The sequence below is a fragment of the Talaromyces rugulosus genome, chromosome II, assembly GCF_013368755.1.
Source record: "Talaromyces rugulosus chromosome II, complete sequence".
In the NCBI taxonomy this organism is placed as follows: domain Eukaryota; kingdom Fungi; phylum Ascomycota; class Eurotiomycetes; order Eurotiales; family Trichocomaceae; genus Talaromyces; species Talaromyces rugulosus.
Genome location: NC_049562.1, coordinates 726,609 through 744,389, shown reverse-complemented (window position 1 = coordinate 744,389; position 17,781 = coordinate 726,609). Strand labels below are relative to the sequence as shown.

At 47.2% G+C, this 17,781-nt stretch overlaps 8 protein-coding genes and 1 non-coding gene across 9 annotated transcripts; 4 read left to right on the top strand and 5 right to left on the bottom strand.

Annotated features, from left to right (window-relative positions):
- Window positions 1–263: 263 nt before the first annotated feature.
- TRUGW13939_02718 (uncharacterized protein) lies at window positions 264–2,157 on the bottom strand (the record flags this gene model as incomplete). Its single annotated transcript, XM_035485906.1, has 4 exons — window positions 264–460; window positions 522–1,479; window positions 1,529–1,626; window positions 1,689–2,157. The coding sequence occupies 4 exons, from the start codon at window positions 2,155–2,157 to the stop codon at window positions 264–266; spliced, it is 1,722 nt and encodes a 573-aa protein (XP_035341799.1).
- Window positions 2,158–2,529: 372 nt separating this feature from the next.
- TRUGW13939_02717 lies at window positions 2,530–2,635 on the bottom strand. The gene has a single exon. It is a non-coding gene; the product is annotated as a tRNA-Lys (tRNA).
- Window positions 2,636–3,208: 573 nt separating this feature from the next.
- On the top strand, window positions 3,209–4,766 carry TRUGW13939_02716 (uncharacterized protein; the record flags this gene model as incomplete). The annotated part of the gene is made up of 5 exons (XM_035485905.1): window positions 3,209–3,218; window positions 3,365–3,410; window positions 3,464–3,512; window positions 3,586–4,216; window positions 4,273–4,766. 5 exons carry the CDS (start codon window positions 3,209–3,211, stop codon window positions 4,764–4,766), a joined length of 1,230 nt encoding a protein of 409 aa, XP_035341798.1.
- Window positions 4,767–5,374: 608 nt separating this feature from the next.
- On the bottom strand, window positions 5,375–6,677 carry TRUGW13939_02715 (uncharacterized protein; the record flags this gene model as incomplete). The annotated part of the gene is made up of 2 exons (XM_035485904.1): window positions 5,375–5,436; window positions 5,492–6,677. The coding sequence occupies 2 exons, from the start codon at window positions 6,675–6,677 to the stop codon at window positions 5,375–5,377; spliced, it is 1,248 nt and encodes a 415-aa protein (XP_035341797.1).
- A 522-nt stretch (window positions 6,678–7,199) lies between these two features.
- On the top strand, window positions 7,200–11,390 carry TRUGW13939_02714 (uncharacterized protein; the record flags this gene model as incomplete). Its single annotated transcript, XM_035485903.1, has 6 exons — window positions 7,200–7,206; window positions 7,265–7,292; window positions 7,369–7,432; window positions 7,492–7,593; window positions 7,644–11,330; window positions 11,382–11,390. The coding sequence occupies 6 exons, from the start codon at window positions 7,200–7,202 to the stop codon at window positions 11,388–11,390; spliced, it is 3,897 nt and encodes a 1,298-aa protein (XP_035341796.1).
- Window positions 11,391–11,773: 383 nt separating this feature from the next.
- On the bottom strand, window positions 11,774–12,910 carry TRUGW13939_02713 (uncharacterized protein; the record flags this gene model as incomplete). The annotated part of the gene is made up of 1 exon (XM_035485902.1): window positions 11,774–12,910. One exon carries the CDS (start codon window positions 12,908–12,910, stop codon window positions 11,774–11,776), a length of 1,137 nt encoding a protein of 378 aa, XP_035341795.1.
- A 169-nt stretch (window positions 12,911–13,079) lies between these two features.
- Window positions 13,080–13,486, bottom strand: TRUGW13939_02712 (uncharacterized protein; the record flags this gene model as incomplete). Its single annotated transcript, XM_035485901.1, has 4 exons — window positions 13,080–13,125; window positions 13,183–13,237; window positions 13,298–13,327; window positions 13,387–13,486. The coding sequence occupies 4 exons, from the start codon at window positions 13,484–13,486 to the stop codon at window positions 13,080–13,082; spliced, it is 231 nt and encodes a 76-aa protein (XP_035341794.1).
- Window positions 13,487–13,810: 324 nt separating this feature from the next.
- Window positions 13,811–15,377, top strand: TRUGW13939_02711 (uncharacterized protein; the record flags this gene model as incomplete). Its single annotated transcript, XM_035485900.1, has 7 exons — window positions 13,811–13,829; window positions 13,901–13,998; window positions 14,052–14,102; window positions 14,155–14,363; window positions 14,424–14,538; window positions 14,591–15,298; window positions 15,357–15,377. 7 exons carry the CDS (start codon window positions 13,811–13,813, stop codon window positions 15,375–15,377), a joined length of 1,221 nt encoding a protein of 406 aa, XP_035341793.1.
- A 696-nt stretch (window positions 15,378–16,073) lies between these two features.
- TRUGW13939_02710 (uncharacterized protein) lies at window positions 16,074–17,265 on the top strand (the record flags this gene model as incomplete). Its single annotated transcript, XM_035485899.1, has 3 exons — window positions 16,074–16,228; window positions 16,276–16,978; window positions 17,029–17,265. The coding sequence occupies 3 exons, from the start codon at window positions 16,074–16,076 to the stop codon at window positions 17,263–17,265; spliced, it is 1,095 nt and encodes a 364-aa protein (XP_035341792.1).
- Between the last annotated feature and the right edge of the window lie 516 nt (window positions 17,266–17,781).

Below are 17,781 nucleotides of genomic sequence, written 5' to 3'. Positions count from 1 at the left end.
AGCCTTTTGGTAGTGATATATCAATATCACCAAAATGAGTGACAACTAACACAGGGGAACGTATAGAACTCGTATAGAATCCAAGTGTGAATGAAATTAATAATAGGATAGTGCGTATCTTGAATAGGAGTGGCAAATATGTAGGTAACACGGTTAATAGTTATCATTGATCTAATACCCTGTCCTCCCAGTACTTTTATAATAAACTCCAACAGGTATAAATCATACTCATCAATTACATGTATGTAGTCTGGTGTATTCTCTCACATCTGCTCAAAATATTTCTCCCACCCAAGCTCCCTCATCTTCACTCCCTTAAGCTCCAAGTTTTCAACCTTGGCATTTTCCGCATACTGCTCGACTTTTCGTTGAACGGCCGGCTCGTACGATCCCAAGATGCGCGCAGCCAACAAGGCAGCGTTGATGCTATTGTTGATTCCAACTGTAGCAACGGGGACTCCTGGAGCATGGTATTAGCAGATGAATACTTTGAATTGATCTTTGGAAGAGAGATAAAATACCTCGTGGCATCTGGACGATGCTATACAGGCTGTCGACCCCATCCAACGCGCTGCCCTTGACAGGAACTCCAATCACTGGGAGAGCAGTGTGGGCGGCGGCCATACCAGGCAAGTGGGCAGCACCCCCCGCTGCCGCGATAATAACCTTGATCCCTCTTGATGCAGCCTTCTCTGCATATTCGGCCATGTAGTTGGGCGTTCGGTGGGCGGATGTGATCTCAACCTCTGGGTCAATGCCAAAGTAATCTCTCAAAAGCTTGAGGCCAGGTACTAGCGTCTTGAGATCACTATCTGAGCCCATAATAACCCCAACGGTCGGGGTAGGCTTCGATGCGCCGGATTTGGCAGCTGCCGTCTTTATATCGCTGCGCTGTGCCCGAATCTCGTCGACAGTATCAATCAGGGGCTGAATAAAGGTCTCGGCTTCGTACATTGTCGCTGCGGTTACCGTGATATGGCCCATTTTCCGTCCAGGTCGGGCGGCGCCTTTGCTGTACAGGTGGATGCTAGCATTGGGTATTGAAAGCGCGCGCTCTGCCACCTTCAAATGGGAGTCAGGGGTGGCTCCGCCGATGATATTGAGCATGACGGATGGCTGTCGAAGCTCGACGCTCTGTGCGGGGATCGGCAGATCAAGGATCGCGCGGAGGTGGGTATCGAATTGAGAAAGACCGCAGCCCTCGATCGTGTAGTGTCCAGAGTTGTGAACGCGGCTCGCAATCTCACACAGCAAGATTGAGTCGTCCTCGAGCAGGAACATCTCGACACCAAAGACACCTTTGCCTTTAAAAGCGGCTACGGCGTTTCGTGCAAGTTCTTGGGCCTTTTTGTTGATGATATCTGATACATTGCGAGCCGGGGCGTAAACTAGTTTGCATACCGAGTCTTCTTGGACGGTCTCAACAGTAGGATATGAAAGAACACTGTCGTTTGTCTTGACAACGATGACAGCTAGTTCCTATAGAGAATTAGATCGTTTTACTTGATTTAATGGGACACACACTTACCATCGTGAAGTTAGCCCACTTCTCGGCATATAATGGACGCTCCTTCAGCGCTTCAAGGGCTGCAGGAATCTCCTCCTTTGACTTGACCGGGTAATTTCCTGGTATCACTAGTTAGTAAAGAACATAAACCAATTCCAAGCATATGATTCTAATCTCTCACCTCTTCCATCATAAGCCAGAGTCTTGGATTTCAGCATCAATGGAAAACCCAGTTGTTCTCCAATTTGGACTAGCTCCTCTGGTGTATTCTGTGTGAGTTCACGGTAATCTGCCATGGGAATGTTGAACTTGGACAAGTGTTTTTTCTGGTCGTATTTGTTCTGGATGATGCGGATCGCCTCCCAAGAAGGCTCTATCTTGACCTGCGAGGCCACCGCCTCGAGCGCCTGGGTGTTGACATGTTCGATTTCTGCGGTCACGACATCACAAGTTTTGGCAAGCTCCTGAACGGCCTGTTGGTCGTTGAAGTGGCCGACTGTGTGGTTTTCATGGGCGCTTATCTGCTTGGCTGGTGCGTTTTCAGCGTCCAAAATGCGCACGTCGATATTCAGTCGATTGGCCGACTCTGTTAGCATGCGGCCCAGTTGCCCGCCACCCAATATGCCAACTTTGGGAGAGTTCCACATCATGATGGCTACTAGGGGTGACCTTGTTTTTGTCTATCCAGGTGCACGGCTAGAAGGTTTATTTTCTGTCGAGTTTTGCCCTCTTGTAAACGGGCAAGTCCTGGTGGATCTTGAAAATTGTCGACCGATTCAGGCCGTTTCCAGAAAAAAAAAACACATCACGTGATGGCCAATCACATTTCAAGGTTTGAATCGGCTAGTTGCTACAATTATTTCCATCTCTATCTATCTATGGATAGATGTAGTAATGAAAGAACAAAAATATTAAATATTTTCTTGTTTGGGTGGGCTAGACTGGCTGGTCCTATTTCGCCTTGCAGCAGGGCATATATATACCCCGCCACCAAGCTGCTGAAAAAATTTTGCAAAAAAGTAAGCCCGACGCGGGGGTCGAACCCGCAGCTTTCAGATAATGAAGAAATCTTCAGATCAAACTTAAGATGATAAGAGTCTGACACTCTGCCAATTGAGTTAGCCAGGCTTAGTTGTTGGGAGAGTCTTTTTATTGGTATATTAATAGACCTGCTTCCCACAGAAGTGGGCGTTTCACCTTATACTTGAAGGTTCGTCATTTCATGTGCACTGAATGGTGTATTTATTGGTTTAAGTCGATCCATGACTATCATTGTATCTTCACGCTATTATAGTTTTACTAGCATAAACATTTAAAAAAAATAATGCTGAATGAGTTGCACATGTGGTATTTAAATCAGATATTAATCTGGATATATATATATAGATATATCAGACGTGACAATATGAAACGTATTAGCGACAACTCTATCCAGCAACCATATATAGCGCCATAGTACCCTACCATCCATTCAAGAGAGAAATACACATAGAATACTCTAGATTGATACATATTATGCATATGTGTACTGTAGTACTCGTCTTAAGGCGCCAAGCCGGGCTTTTTTTCTCCAACCGATAACTGCGCTCGGGCCAACCAGCCCGCTCTACATGTATCGCATCGCATCGTCATGTCTCTTGCTTGCACAGACCATTCGTCTGCAACCCACCTGCGTCCGTCTTCTGAACAAGACATCGCACTATGTCTTTAGGTACGTTCTATTGCGCGTCGCCCTACTTGCTTCGAGCTTGGGCGCTTTCTCGTTGTCAACCACCTGCCACAGTCTCATCCTGCCCCGAGTTATTGCACGTGCGATCGCGTTTCTTCGAGCCAACGCTTGCTAACACTACTTGTCAGACGAGGGGCTCCTGGAGACAGTTGCCCAAGATGGATTGATGGAATAGTAGGCCTCCACGAACCCACCCCAGTGCTTCACATCCTGACTACTCAATCTAGCGACCGGTGGCCCGCACAACTCGAACCGTTGCTCGAACGACTCGACCAGGTATATATTCAGCACCCAGTCCAATGACTGTAATATCAACAGAAAACTATTCAACAGAGTCTGACTGGAGCAGATTGTTCGCAATGAATTTCCCATGCCAAAGGTGCCACAACAACTGGCATCTTCCTTCGTTTCACACCCTTCGTCCTTCCAGTCATCATACCCTATCCATGATTCCCTACAGAGCAGCAACAAGGAGAACGCTCCACCCGCAGACCAGCCACTGTATTCAGAAACCCAAGAAACATTAGAGCAGTCTGCACTAAACACAGACGGTCCACACCAAACGCTCCATGGCGACACCGACGCCGATTGCCTGCCTCCGACATTACTCTCACTCCTTGCCTCAATCAAAAGCACTCTACGAACATACTTTGTATCAAACCCACCGCATACAATCCAGCGACTAGCCGAATTGATTTTGCGTCCAACACGCCAATACCGAACTCTCCCCGCATATCTTAGAGCCGTGGATCGGGTGGTATCTGTCTCGAGCAGTGCGGACATCTTCCCCCTACCGCACACAGGCGGACCCGGGGGGACGGAATTAAGCAATGGCATTACAAACGGCACAAGCTCACACCCCGTGGTCACGGACGATTCTCTGGGCAGTGACGAATCGCTGGGGGGAGCGCTTCTCACGCCGATTCCTTGGCTGGCCAACCCTGACCTCGAAGTTGCGCATGCAGATATGGTTGCAGAAGGTAAAGACGATCTTATGACCTTGATACGATAGAAACGTATTAACCTTGATTTATAGGGGCAGTCCCACTTCGCACAGACGCAGCCGTGACCCAGGGAGAGCTTATCAGACAGGAACAAGAAGCTGGCCTAATAGCTAATTCCCAACCCTCGCCGCACTCTTCAAACAGTCTGACCGAGAATGGAGACGGCGACGACCGATCATCTCCACAGCCTGACGAAGTACCTCATGCTCGTGGACCGTCGGTAGTCGGCGTCGAAGACTTGGGGCTGCAAGATGGCAAAGGCGTCGAAATGACGCTTTCGAGCTCAAACCCGGACCAGGAAGGTAATGACGGAGCGGATGCTTCGCCAAATCCTTCTAGCGAGACATTGGAGGTGCAACCAAGTGACAATGGGGATGCAGACGGAGATATTGTCCTTGACGATGTATCTGCCCCCAAGGAGAGTGCCTCTGCCAAAACCGAAACAGATGACGGATCAGAAGCACCGGAAATAGATGCGAAGGAACAAAATGAACTGGCATCAAACGTCGACGCCACGAATGAATGAAGTCTTTGAAATCAGCTGTCTGTTTATTTGAGACCAATATCGCACTTTGCTAATTCTTTTGACAAGGCTTGTCTGAAGTAGTTTGGGAGAGAATGCCCTTCTATACAAAATAAATACCCATTTTCGCGTCAATGCCGATGAATAAAACATATAGTGCCTGTTTTCTCTCTTATAGACACTGTGAGCCTGGGTCGTTAAGAACGTTCTATTTGCCGCCTTTGGCAAAGTTCCTTTGATACAACGTAAATATAGAATTAACCATGCTCGCAGCTTTAAAATTCGGCCTGAAGATGAACATGCCAATTTACTTGCGAAAGGGCCAATTGGATATGGACGGTATGTATCTGTATCTAGGGAATCATGTATAATTGAGCTCATTAAATCATTGTATTTGTCTAATTTCCCCCCTAAATCTATGCCGTATAAATCATTTCTCCAAGGAAAACCAACACCTTGTTTCTCCTGGTGATATATAGACTAGAAGATATCGATATCACACAAATGTTCCGGAATAAAAATGTAAAACATGGGTATATTGTGTATTTGAAAAATTTTTAGCAGCCGAGAAAAAAAAAGAGGTTGGCCGCTGAATGTTGTCATGTCATACGTTAAAATTGGGTTGAAGATTGGATAGAGCCTTGTCGCTTCCTCTCTTTTTTGGCCCAGCGCACTATGGAATTCGTCAGTCGACATATACCAAGCACAAACATAAAATATGAACTCACATCCACAAGCGTTACACAGTGTTTTTGGCCCACTGGGCCCTTTCCTCCATTCCGGAGAAGCAAGAGTGCCACAGTCAGTGCAAACGTATTCCTCTGATGTTTTGATTTTCTTCTTCTTGTCATTGTCGTCTGAGCTGGCGCTCATGTGATTTATCTCGGGCGGTCCTTGTATCAAACCGCCATCCCGAGCGCCGGTGCTGAGACCTCGCGATCGTTCGCCCTCGGCGTATCGTAGGCCGGTGAGCATTTCGATGCCATCGACCACTGAGGTATCGCTTCGGGAGGACGTGTCGATATTTCCATCTAATGGGGCCATGAAGCTATAGCCTTCCTGGCCAGAATTCGATGCGCTGGGCCGTGCGGGGGGGAGCATCATGCCTTGTTCCGCTGATGTTGTCGGCCCGCTGTCGAAGCCTTGATTTTCGTCATCTGGACTTATTGTTTCCGAATTGTCTGATTGACGAATCCATTGTTGTTGTGCGCGTAACTCTTCCTCTTCTTCGTTTTTGAGGTCGCCAATTCTTCTGATTAGCCGTATATTCTCGACTTTGTGTTCAAGAAACGAGTCTAAAAGCGCCGTGGTCTTGGTAGGGTATGGTCGGCAGACAAGAAAGAAACCATGGCAGGCATTTCCCTCTTGGCCCGTCCCCAGCGTAGTCTTCTCATCGGCCATGTGCGCATGGCCCGACGCTTCTAGAATAACATATTCACTGTTGGGTCTTCGGAAACGAAAATGGTACCTGAGACGGTGGCCGGTGGCGATACATTCGTTGAACTCGCGAATAAATAACGATCGATCGTCGTCGTGCATAAACTCCGAAAGGAATTTTCCGCCAAGCTGCTTGGGCTCATAATTGGTAATTGACGCCGAGGCGGGAGACGTATATAGGACTTTGCCGTCGGAACTCAGCACCACAAGCATATCTTTCATCTCTGCAAGTATACGTTGCGTCCAATTTCGTCTTCTCGTGAAGTCAGTGGCAGCGCTTGTCGCGCTTTTCTGTGACCCCATATTGTCTAGTTGAGGTTCTTGTATGTCCATACCATCGTCGTCAATGCTCATTCGTCGGCCATCGGCCGAATCGATAGAATCTTGCCCTTGATCGTCGCCGTCGTCCAGAACCAGGTCGAGGTCTGCGAGGTCCAGGTCGAAGACAGACGCCATGTCGCTTCCGGGCAAAGCCATGGTGCTGTTGGAAGGATCATATAGATACGATCCCGCCATTGCTCTATGGGGTATCGGTAGCCCGTCGGCCACCAAGAACGGATGAAGATCGGATGCAGGAGAGGCATGAATAAAAACTTGGACGAGAACCAAGGATTACCGTTGAAAAGTCGGTCTCAACGGTATCCCCGCAGGCCTCTAGATATCTTCTCGCATACTAGAAGGAGCCCCAAGCCAGAGGTTGAGATTGAGATTGAGGAGAGGACCAAGAGCCGCGCTCTTGCCCAAAGGGGTTTGATGTGTTAAGCGGGCACGTGCTCTCGCGCCAACCCCCGCGTCTTCGCGCCTGAGCGTCCAGGCAGCCGTCGCCTCCTTTGGGAAAGAAGCTCCGGCTGGCATCCAGCCTCATTCTCTTCTTACAGGAACATGGTGAATGATCCTTCATCTCGCCCCCCTTGGTTGTCGCTCATTCTTGCTCAGGCCTAGGCCAAGATGTAAGTATTTTTCTCGGGGATTCGAAATGTAGGTCTGTGTTAGCTGACAATGCTAGGTGTATGTTACTGGCGATCGCAACTTTTTGAAGGTTCTTTATTAACAGCCGGCAACAGCGAAAATCGACAAGCTCTCTATCCTTGGGTACGTATTAGAAAGAATACATCTTGAGGGCTATTTTTATTTTATCTTAATATCAAGCGCTAATTGTTCTGTGCAGTGTTCGGTCCTTTGACAACACTCGAAGCGAGACGATTCAATTCCACACGCCTCTGACGTTGATCGTAGGTTATAATGGATCGGGGAAAACTGTGCGTACACAACATGCTGGAATTGATGATAGAAGATTAACCGCCTGAAGACAATCATCGAGTGCCTCAAATATGCGACTACTGGTGATTTACCCCCCAACAGCAAGGGTGGAGCCTTTATTCACGATCCGAAGGTACGTGTTTCGAGCGTTACACAATACAGCCCACTAAACGTGGTGTCTAGCTATGCGGCGAGAAAGAAGTTTTGGCCCAGGTGAAGCTCGCCTTCAAAGCTACGTCAGGCGCGAAGATGGTAGCAACTCGAAGCCTGCAACTCACGGTGAAAAAGACGACCCGTCAACAAAAAACGTTGGAAGGCCAGCTTTTAATGGTGAAGGATGGAGAGCGAACAGCAATATCGTCTCGTGTCGCTGAACTCGACCAAATCATGCCCCAATATCTCGGTGTATCAAAAGCGATCCTCGACTCCGTTATATTCTGCCACCAAGACGAAAGTCTCTGGCCGATGAGCGAACCTTCCGTGTTGAAGAAGAAGTTTGATGAAATATTCGAGGCTATGAAATACACGAAAGCGATTGATAACATCAAAGTCTTGAGGAAGAAGCAGAATGAAGAACTCGCCAAGTTCAAGATCATGGAGCAACATTCAAAGGAAGATAAAGACAAGGCGGACCGCGCTGAGAAGAGATCCATAAAACTGCAGGAGGAAATCGAGGCATTGCGCGAGGAGACACACAACCTGTCTCAAGAGATGCGGAACGCTGCCGAACTGGCCGACAAAGCTTGGAAAGAGTCCGAGAGCTATGCGCAAGTTCTTGGTGCTCTAGAAGGGAAGCGGATCGAGGCAAGAAGCGTTCAAACTAGTATCGATAATCTTAAGCGGCACCTCGTTGAACTCGATGAGTCTGATGAATGGCTACAATCCACTTTGGAGCAATTTGAAGCTAGACAAATCCAGTATCAAGAACAAGAAGAAACCCTAAAAGAAAAATATATGGAAATCAAGGGGCGGATTGAAAACACACGTCATCAGTTAGGACTCAAGCAAGCCGAGCATGGAAAACACGAGAACGACAAGGCTCAGTTTGAGCGGCAAGTCGAAAGACGAGAAAACATGGTTAGAGAGATTTCCAGAAGAAACAATATTCGTGGGTTTGATGACACCCTGGACGAGGCCCAGATCGATGAGTTTATGCACAAGATGCGGAAGATGATAAAGGAACACAACCAGGCTCTAGAACGAACTCGAAAGGAAGGTCAGTTAGAGATTCGCGAGACACAGAATGCTCTCAATCAAATTTCTCAACGGAAATCGACACTTCAAGAGGTTAAGAACTTGGCAAGGAAGCAAATTTCCGATAATGACAAAGAAGTAGCGTCGGTTCAGAGTCGTCTAAATGAAATTGACGTTGATGAAGGGAAAATTGCAGTTTTTGAATCGAAGAAAGAAGGCGTACAATCTCGTCTTGATGGGTTTAAAGAAGCCCTTCGAAATTCGACGTGGGATAAAGATATCCAAGATTCCAACAATGATCTAAAGTCGCTTGAGGACAAGAGCGCCCAATTGAACGCGGAACTAATTGCAGGAACGAAACGAGCTGGTGATTTGGCTCGCCTAGACCATCTGAAAAAGGAGCTCAAAGACCGCGAACGCCAACAAGAAACCATGTCAGGTGCCCATGGTGAGCGTTTATCGAAACTTGTCACGCAGAACTGGAGCCCCGAGACGCTCGAAAATGAATATCATAGGGTGATGGAAGATGAGACAAAGTCTGTGACTATAGCTGAACGTGATCGTGATGGGGTCGGACGACAATTGGATCAAGTCGATTTCAAGCTAAAGAACACTCGAGCAGATCTTCAGAAACGACAAAAGGAACGCGACGAATGTGTGAAGAAGATTCGAGAAGCCATCGACGATGACCCAACTGAGTATCCGGATGTCCTGCAAACCCGGCAAAACTTGCTGGACCAAACAAGAAAAGACGCCGAACAGTTTGCAGGGATGCACGAATATTTCAATATGTGTCTGGATGCCCTTGATAAGAAGAAAATGTGCAGAACGTGCATGAGACCATTCAAAAACGACACCGAAATGCGAAGTTTTAGGAGCAGAGTAGAAGGCTTGATCAAAAAGAACTTTTCTTCTTCGGACGAAGATTTGAAACAGGCTGAAACTGAATATGAAGCTGCCCGAATAGTGAGCACTGATTATGACACATGGGTTCGCCTGACGGAAAATGCCATTCCTGAACTCGAGAAAGAGGAAGAGCAGTTCCAGTCACAGAAAGAAGAATATTTGATTAAAATCGAAGATCACGATAAGACTGTGGACAACCTCGCGGAGAAGAAACGAGAGGTGGAATCTCTCTCCAAAACAGTCACGTCGATTGTTCGTGTTGCTGGCGAAATAAAGTCTCTCCAATCTCAATTGGCAGAACTTACTTCCAAACAGCAAGGCCCTGAGTCTTCGCGGACACTTGAAGATATTCAAACTGAAATTGCAGGCCTGGGAGAGAAAACGAGGGCTATAAAAATGACGGTCACAAAACTTTCGAATGAGAAGGAGCAGTGCCGAAATGACCTTAACAAGTCGGAACTGGAACTCAGAGACGTGAAGAGCAGCCTGGATAATGCTAGTTATCAACTGGAAAAGAAATCAGGCCTTCTTGCTCGGATTGAAGAATACAAAACATCGAATGTTAAGCAGCGAGGATCTATTGAAAATGCTGATCGTGATATCGAACAATTGTTACCTGAAATGTCAAAAGCTCAGGCAAAGTATGACGACATCAGTCAACGTGTCGAAGCAAAAGAGCGAGAGCTTCAGCAAGATTTAACAAAACTGTCGGATAGTCTGCGCCAGCTTGATCTTGCAAACGACGAGATCAAATCTTACCAGGATCGCGGAGGTCCAGGTCAATTGGCTCGGAGTAAACAAGACCTAGGAGGCATTCATCAGACAATCGAGTCTTTGGAGGCTGAACAGAGTGAAATCACGCGAGAGATTAACAAAATCTCTACTCAACTCACGGATAGCGAGAATACCAAGCGACAATACTCTGATAATCTGGCGTATCGACAAGCCTGTCAAACGTTGGAGGAAGTTCAAGAAGACGTTAGACAATTGGAAGAACAAAATGCAGAAGTTGATCGCGGTCGTTTCAAGGAAGAATCCGAAAGATGGACACGGAAACATAACGCTCTTGCTGCCCAGCAAGCGAGTAAGATGGGTGAGATGAAATCAAAAGATGACCAGCTCATGCAACTCCTAGCAGACTGGAACACCGACTACAAGGACGCGGCTGTCAAATACAAGGAAGCCCATATCAGGGTTGAGACTACAAAGGCTGCTGTTGACGATCTTGGCCGTTACGGGGGTGCATTGGACAAGGCCATTATGAAATACCACGGTCTTAAGATGGAAGAGATAAATCGCATAATCGAGGAGCTTTGGCAGCGGACGTATCGAGGAACCGATGTCGACACCATTCTTATTAGGTCTGACAACGAAAACGCCAAGGGCAACCGCTCTTATAACTATCGAGTTTGCATGGTTAAGCAAGGTGCCGAAATGGACATGCGTGGACGATGCAGTGCCGGCCAGAAGGTCCTTGCAAGTATCATTATTCGTCTCGCTTTAGCTGAGTGCTTTGGCGTCAACTGTGGACTCATCGCGCTGGACGAACCGACAACGAATCTGGACCGAGACAACATTCGCTCTTTGGCCGAGTCACTTCACGATATCATTAGGACTCGTCAACAACAATCAAATTTCCAACTTATTGTCATTACCCATGACGAAGAGTTCCTACGCCACATGCAATGCGGCGACTTTAGTGATTACTATTACAGGGTGTCGAGGAATGAGAGGCAGAAATCGATTATTGAGAGACAATCGATCGCTGAGGTATGTTTGGTCTATTCAATACGTTTAGTAGTGCTAGCTAACGATTTGTAGGTTATGTGATTTAGGCTGGCCGGGAGTTTCTTTCTTTCTTTCTCTTTCTCATTGATTTTAGCCTCTGTTATAGCCTGTCTAATACCGTGCTCTCATACTCGTTAACTGCTGGAGGCGTATAGTGTGTCGTGTGAAATTGTCATTCACTACTTAGGAATGCCATGAAATGTCGAAGGCGTTGTGTGCTTTGGATATGCGGAACTGAAAATTAGACGTAGAATTGTGCCATGGATTAAGATTTGAAGCTATACAAGTGCATTTTCTAGCCAGCTATCAACCTTTGAAACATCCGACACCTAAAGATTTGGAGAAATAATGTCACATTGGAGTTCTAAACGATAGCAACACCTTGTTTTTTTTTTTAAAAAAAAATAATAATAAAACAAAGTCGCTCAAAATGATATCATCTCATCTTCTTCCTCTCCATCGTCCTCATCGATTAACGGCACAAACCGAAAATCAACGAAGCTAACATTCCTAGAAACTCCTTCATTGGGAAGATTGCCACCAGACGCATTGCCATTATCCCCCAATTCAATCATGAACTGCATACCTAGCACGCCCTGGATATCGCCACGGATACTCACTTTTGTCGCCGCGGCCATAGCTCGTGCTGCTTTACGTATGAGGGCAAATCGGTAATTCTCTTTGACGCGGGAGCCCATTGAAGAAGGCGGGGTTACTTGAAAGGTTTCGGTAACTGTTGGCGCAAATTTTGTCCGTCTAGATGGCGCTTCTCCGTCTCTAGTGAGTGGTTTGTGGTTGAGATCGTTGTCGTGATGATTTTTGTCAATTGAGAATTCGACGGTAGACTCGCTAAAAGGGCCACCTGAGCCGGAGAGGGCGAAGAAAGGCTCTTTCTTTGAAGAGGCCGAGATAGAGAGAACGGTGGGATTTGTACCGTCTAGTTCGGTGATAGCATTATGAAGCCATGCTGAGCGCATGATGATTTTCATGATTATAGCATCTCGCTGAAGAGGGATGTCGAGTTCACCGGCAGCAGTTCCGAAGGAAGGATCGTCGGACTCGTATGTCGTGAGCTCACATGTTGTGGTGATGCCAGATTCTGAAAGGGTGATGCTGAGCGGACTGCCAATGTTTTGGTATCGCAATGTGCAAGACCGGCCAAGTAGTAATGCGGGATTAGCGAATGCACCAGCAGCGCTGCTTTGAGGAGCCGGGTTCGAAAACGAAGAAGATGGCAAGTTTGTATCGCCGATGCCAAAGATCTGGAGCGTCTCTAACAAAGCAGACAGGGAGACCAGGAATTGCGGGTGTATGGTGTTGTCTTGTTCTTCGTCATCCATATCGTTGGCGTCCTGTCCAGTAGTAGGTGGGTTGAAAGTGTATGTTGTGAAGAGAGCCTTGTCCAGGAACGCTAAACCCTGCATGACCCTATTTTCTTCCACGGAAAATCGGATTCCATCGGGAGTGAGTTGGACGGAGGCTTTTGAGGCAAACCCAATACATCGCAAGAGAGTATAAAGGTGGTTGGCGTTATTGGAAACGGCGGAGAATATGGGTTCCATGATGGTAGGTAATGCGGACGAGGAGAGTATTTTTGAAAGGGTCAAATCCCAATTATTGAGATAAATTTCAGATAACAAGAGAGAAATAAAGATCTAGCAACACAAGCCCTTCACCTCTCGATTATCGTACATGGTGAACGCGTGATGGGGGGCGGGGTATCAAGAAAAGCTAAACGTAAACTCCAACGGCGCAGATCATAAACACAGCTCCGAAGCTTTGTCATGTTAGTTAGATTCGAGAGGGAGCGGTGGATCAAGCGAGAGTAGCATACCCAAAGGCCAGAGATGCCGGCAGTCCTAACAGAGTGATATTTACGAATGACCGATCTGAAGGCAATCAATATACAATTCAACTCATATAGCGAGGCTAATGGAGTATTGACTTACTCAAACCGAAGAGACCGGTCAAAATGAGGGCTGACAGATAGCCATGTTAGCTGTGAAACAAGAAGCGCCAGAGAGAAGATAATATATACTTGTCAGCAGCAAAGTGAAGCCAACGGCGAACTGGCTCTCTTTGGAAACGATCGGATGGTAAGGAGCTGAAGATGCCTCCCAGAGTTCGTTGAGAGACATTTGGTGGTTTTGAAGGGCAACGACGTTCTAGGGTGCAAGACAGACAGGCAGATAAAAGCTTCTTCTCCAATTGACGAGTTGCGCCGCAGTAAAATGAATGTCAATGAATGAGAAAGAAAATGGAAGCTGGTCAGATCAATCGAGCTCGCAACCAGTTGTCCTCTTGGCGCGTGGCATCCGGATCATCGTTGCTCCGAGGGCTAATCTCCGGCCCGACCGCTGGCACTAGACCGTTTCGGGCCGGCCTCAGCCAACCCGCGGCGAACGTCGCGGACCTGTCTTCTCGCGTCTCAACCTCGCTCTATCGCAGAATCTTGTGCTATCATGTCGTCAGCCAGTGAAGGTACGGGACAAGCCATTATGCGGGTGTCAGGCCTGCTTGTTTAGATGCGCCGTATGCTAATGGCCACTTAGATATGGCGAAGCGCAAGGCTTCGGAAGAAGCCGATACCCCGGATTCCAAGCACAGGAACAAGAAGGCTCGCACAGAATCGCCAGGCAACGAGACCAAGGTATGGAAAGGCTGAGAAATGACTATATCTTCACGTGCTGATTGATGTTATAGGACGATACCGCTGAGAAACTACCGCTCAAAATCGTTCCGTTCCCAGAGAAGGTAAATAGCGAGCGTCGTCTTTGCCACCTTGATGGTGCTAACGTGTTTCTAGCCCGCCGTCATCGAAGAGCGAACGGGTGATATCGAGTTCCGAGTTGTCAATAATGATGGGGATAGGGAAAGCTTTATTATCTTGACTGGCCTCAAATGCATCTTCCAGAAACAGCTGCCAAAGATGCCGAAAGACTACATTGCGCGATTGGTTTACGACAGGACACATCTTTCAATTGCTATTGTTAAACACCCGTTGGAAGTTGTTGGGTATGCCGAAAATTTCATTGCATTGCTTCATTTGTGAGTGTGTATGCTGACCTGACTTAGGGGCATTACCTACCGTCCATTTAAAGGTCGCAAGTTCGCCGAGATCGTGTTCTGCGCTATTTCATCAGACCAGCAAGTCAAGGGATACGGCGCGCATCTGATGTCTCACTTGAAGGTATGTTGTCGGAAAGTTCATACCATGTGTCGTCCCGTCTAACATATGCTAGGACTATGTGAAAGCAACTTCCGATGTCATGCATTTTCTTACCTATGCCGACAACTATGCCATTGGCTACTTCAAGAAACAAGGATTCACGAAAGAAATCAGCCTTGACAGGGCAATCTGGATGGGATACATCAAAGATTATGAGGGTGGCACCATTATGCAATGCACAATGCTTCCCAAGATTCGATATTTGGAATCAGGTCGGATGATACTAAAGCAGAAAGAAGCGGTACACGCCAAAATTCGCGCTTTCAGCAAATCACATATCGTTCACCCACCCCTTAAAGAATGGAAAAACGGTGTTACGAAGATCGATCCGCTCACCATTCCCGCGATCAAAGAGTCTGGGTGGTCACCGGATATGGACGAGTTAGCACGTCAGCCTCGCCACGGGCCAAACTTCAACCAATTGCTTCATCTTCTCAACGATATGCAAAACCATTCCGCTGCCTGGCCGTTTGTTCAACCAGTCAACCGAGACGAAGTTCCCGACTACTACGAGGTCATCAAAGAGCCCATGGATTTGTCTACTATGGAAGAGAAGCATGACAAAGACCTATATCCCACTCCACAGGATTTTGTCAGGGATGCCATGTTGATTTTTGATAATTGTCGAAAATACAACAATGAGACGACGCCTTACGCAAAAAGCGCCAACAAACTGGAGAGATACATGTGGCAGCAGATCAAAGGCATCCCCGAGTGGTCGGTAAGTTTGACATTCGCTCATCCCTCTGTATCTTTATCAGTCACTGACCCTGTTACAGCACCTTGCCGAGAACCATTAGTCCCGGACGATTTATGACATTTATCAAGATTTCATTATTCTACAATACCCACTGGAGTTTATTATTATGGGACTGGCGGTCAGGGGGCGCGATTTTAGACATGTATTTTCTACTCAAGCAATAAACCGAACATGAAGCATCAAAGTAAACTTTTGCACTAGAATCTAGTCTTGTATCGTATTATTCTTTCCTGCCAATGTGGCTGGGACGGCTGGTTGGCGCGAAGCCCCTCAGAGCATGTTCCTCGCAATTTCGGAAAATTGATTTTGCGGCGCCCCTTTGAGACCTCGTGCTTTGCGACTTGCCTCGAGACACCACACCACGCCTTTGCTCTGCCACCAGCATTCTTTTCACCGTCTCTCGTTTTTCTGGCAGACGCAGTGCGTGCAATTGATCGCCAGTGTTCTCGGTCGATGCATCCATAACCACCGAGTCAACAGAGTACGCGATCATCCCTGCAACTGTGAAGCTCAGGGGCCTCTGACTGGAAATCTCTTTAATTCCAACCCCCCGTATTCCTGCAGTTGCTCGCTTTTTTGTGACCAAATATCTTTTGCTCGCCAAAAGAAATTGGCATTGTTATGGTTTTGCTGTTTTTGGCACCACGAAGATCGCTCGCAACTCTTTCAGCCACTCCCAACGGTTTGTTGACATTAGCTGCATTGAACAGCCCGCGCTTCCTGGCCTTTAGCAAACATGGCTTCAACACTGAGCTTGGAAATTGAAAAGCGTCGGCGTTTGCCGACGCTTTTTGAGGTTCTCAGCCGTTACACTCTCGCTCCTGTCGATCTCTTTTCCTTTTACATTTACATGCGCGATCAGCAACGGTCTGTTGATTACTTGGACTTCTGGTATGTCTCTTTGATCAGTCCTGATGGTATCACCCTAACGATTATAGGCTCGATGTCTCACAACATATGTCACTTTGTCGACACTACGTCCGAGAGCTACGACGATCTGTACTTGTCGCGACTCCGGAAGGTGGCAGCCGACCGTCGTCTACCATCTTAGAAAACATCCCAGACATTCCGGCCGAAGGTGGTCCCTCTGGATTTCGTGGCGCTTCGACCGAGAAAGACGCTGATTCCAGACTGTCCGCCTTTTTGCGTTCAGAAAACCCGGCTCAGCCTTCACCAACCGCCAGCGTGTACTCGGAGCGCTTTCCATCAGAGGAACGGCCGCCTCGCCCAAGCTTCATGGACTCAACCCCGGAAACCCACCAGGATTCTTCGAACTCACCTGGGCACACGGTTGCTCGCACGGACATCCGAAGAAGTGCTGAAAAGATCTTGTACACATACCTCATCCGAGACTCAGAGCGTGAAATCATCCTTCCCGAAGAAATGGTCGAGACTATTATTGAAAAGGTGGAGCGGGACAGTCGTGACGATCCGGAGGTATTTGACCAAGCGAAGGATTATGTTTTTCAAGCAATGGAAAGAGACGCCTTTCCCGGCTTTCTACAGGCGAAGGCTCTTGGCAACCTCGTGCCTCTGAGCATTCTTTCGCGCCTGGCATTTGGACTGGTCTGCTTCTGGGGTGCTTTTTGGGCATCTTTCTTCGTCGTCTTGACTGATAAGCCGAGGTCGACTCGGTGCTGGGTAAGAATACCTTGACAATATTACAAGATCAACTGGCTAACGGTGTATAGGTTATACTCCCTTTTATTGTCGCGTCCTATTTCATTACAACATACCAGTACAAGATTGACCCTGTCATGGCTATGTTGGGGTTCAGCGAGTACACGTTCATGAACTGGCAAAGAATACAAGAGCCATATGTGCGCACTCTTCTCAACAAGCGTGCCATGGTTACCTTGGCATACGCCCTTCTCATTGCAGCTGCTCTTAGCATACTGTTCATTCTCGTACCGGGAACCGTTCTCTGAGATGCCCGACTTAATTACGAGTACTCTCAAGTTTTTACTGCGTTTCGGCGTTTAGGGATATACCACATCTTTGTTAATCTTTCCGCTGTTAGGCTGCAGCAATGCATGCATCTCCTATTGGTTTTGACCTCAGCACGGCGTATGGTTTATTTTTTCTCATCTGACTTCTCGTTCCTTTATTTTTTTATTGGGATTGCCTCCTATCTCGTTTGTCCCATTTAAACAAGCTATAGCTTGAGTATGTAAGTAGTTAGTTATTTTTATGGGCGTAACCGCCGAGTCGGTATGCTGGATCTGGTTTATCTAGCATAATTTAATGTAACGTTAAGTCTTCTGCGATCATGTCCTTGATTACTTGTTCTTTCTTTTTGGAAATCGCGTGTCATTCGTGTCGTGATAAGCTAGCTCTATTTAAACCTGGCAAGGGACTTGTTACATAGTCTGTAGTAGAAGTGCCTGAGGATTTCTAGGCTCATTTGCCTTGCAACCGGAAAACAAAAATACATAACTTAGTTC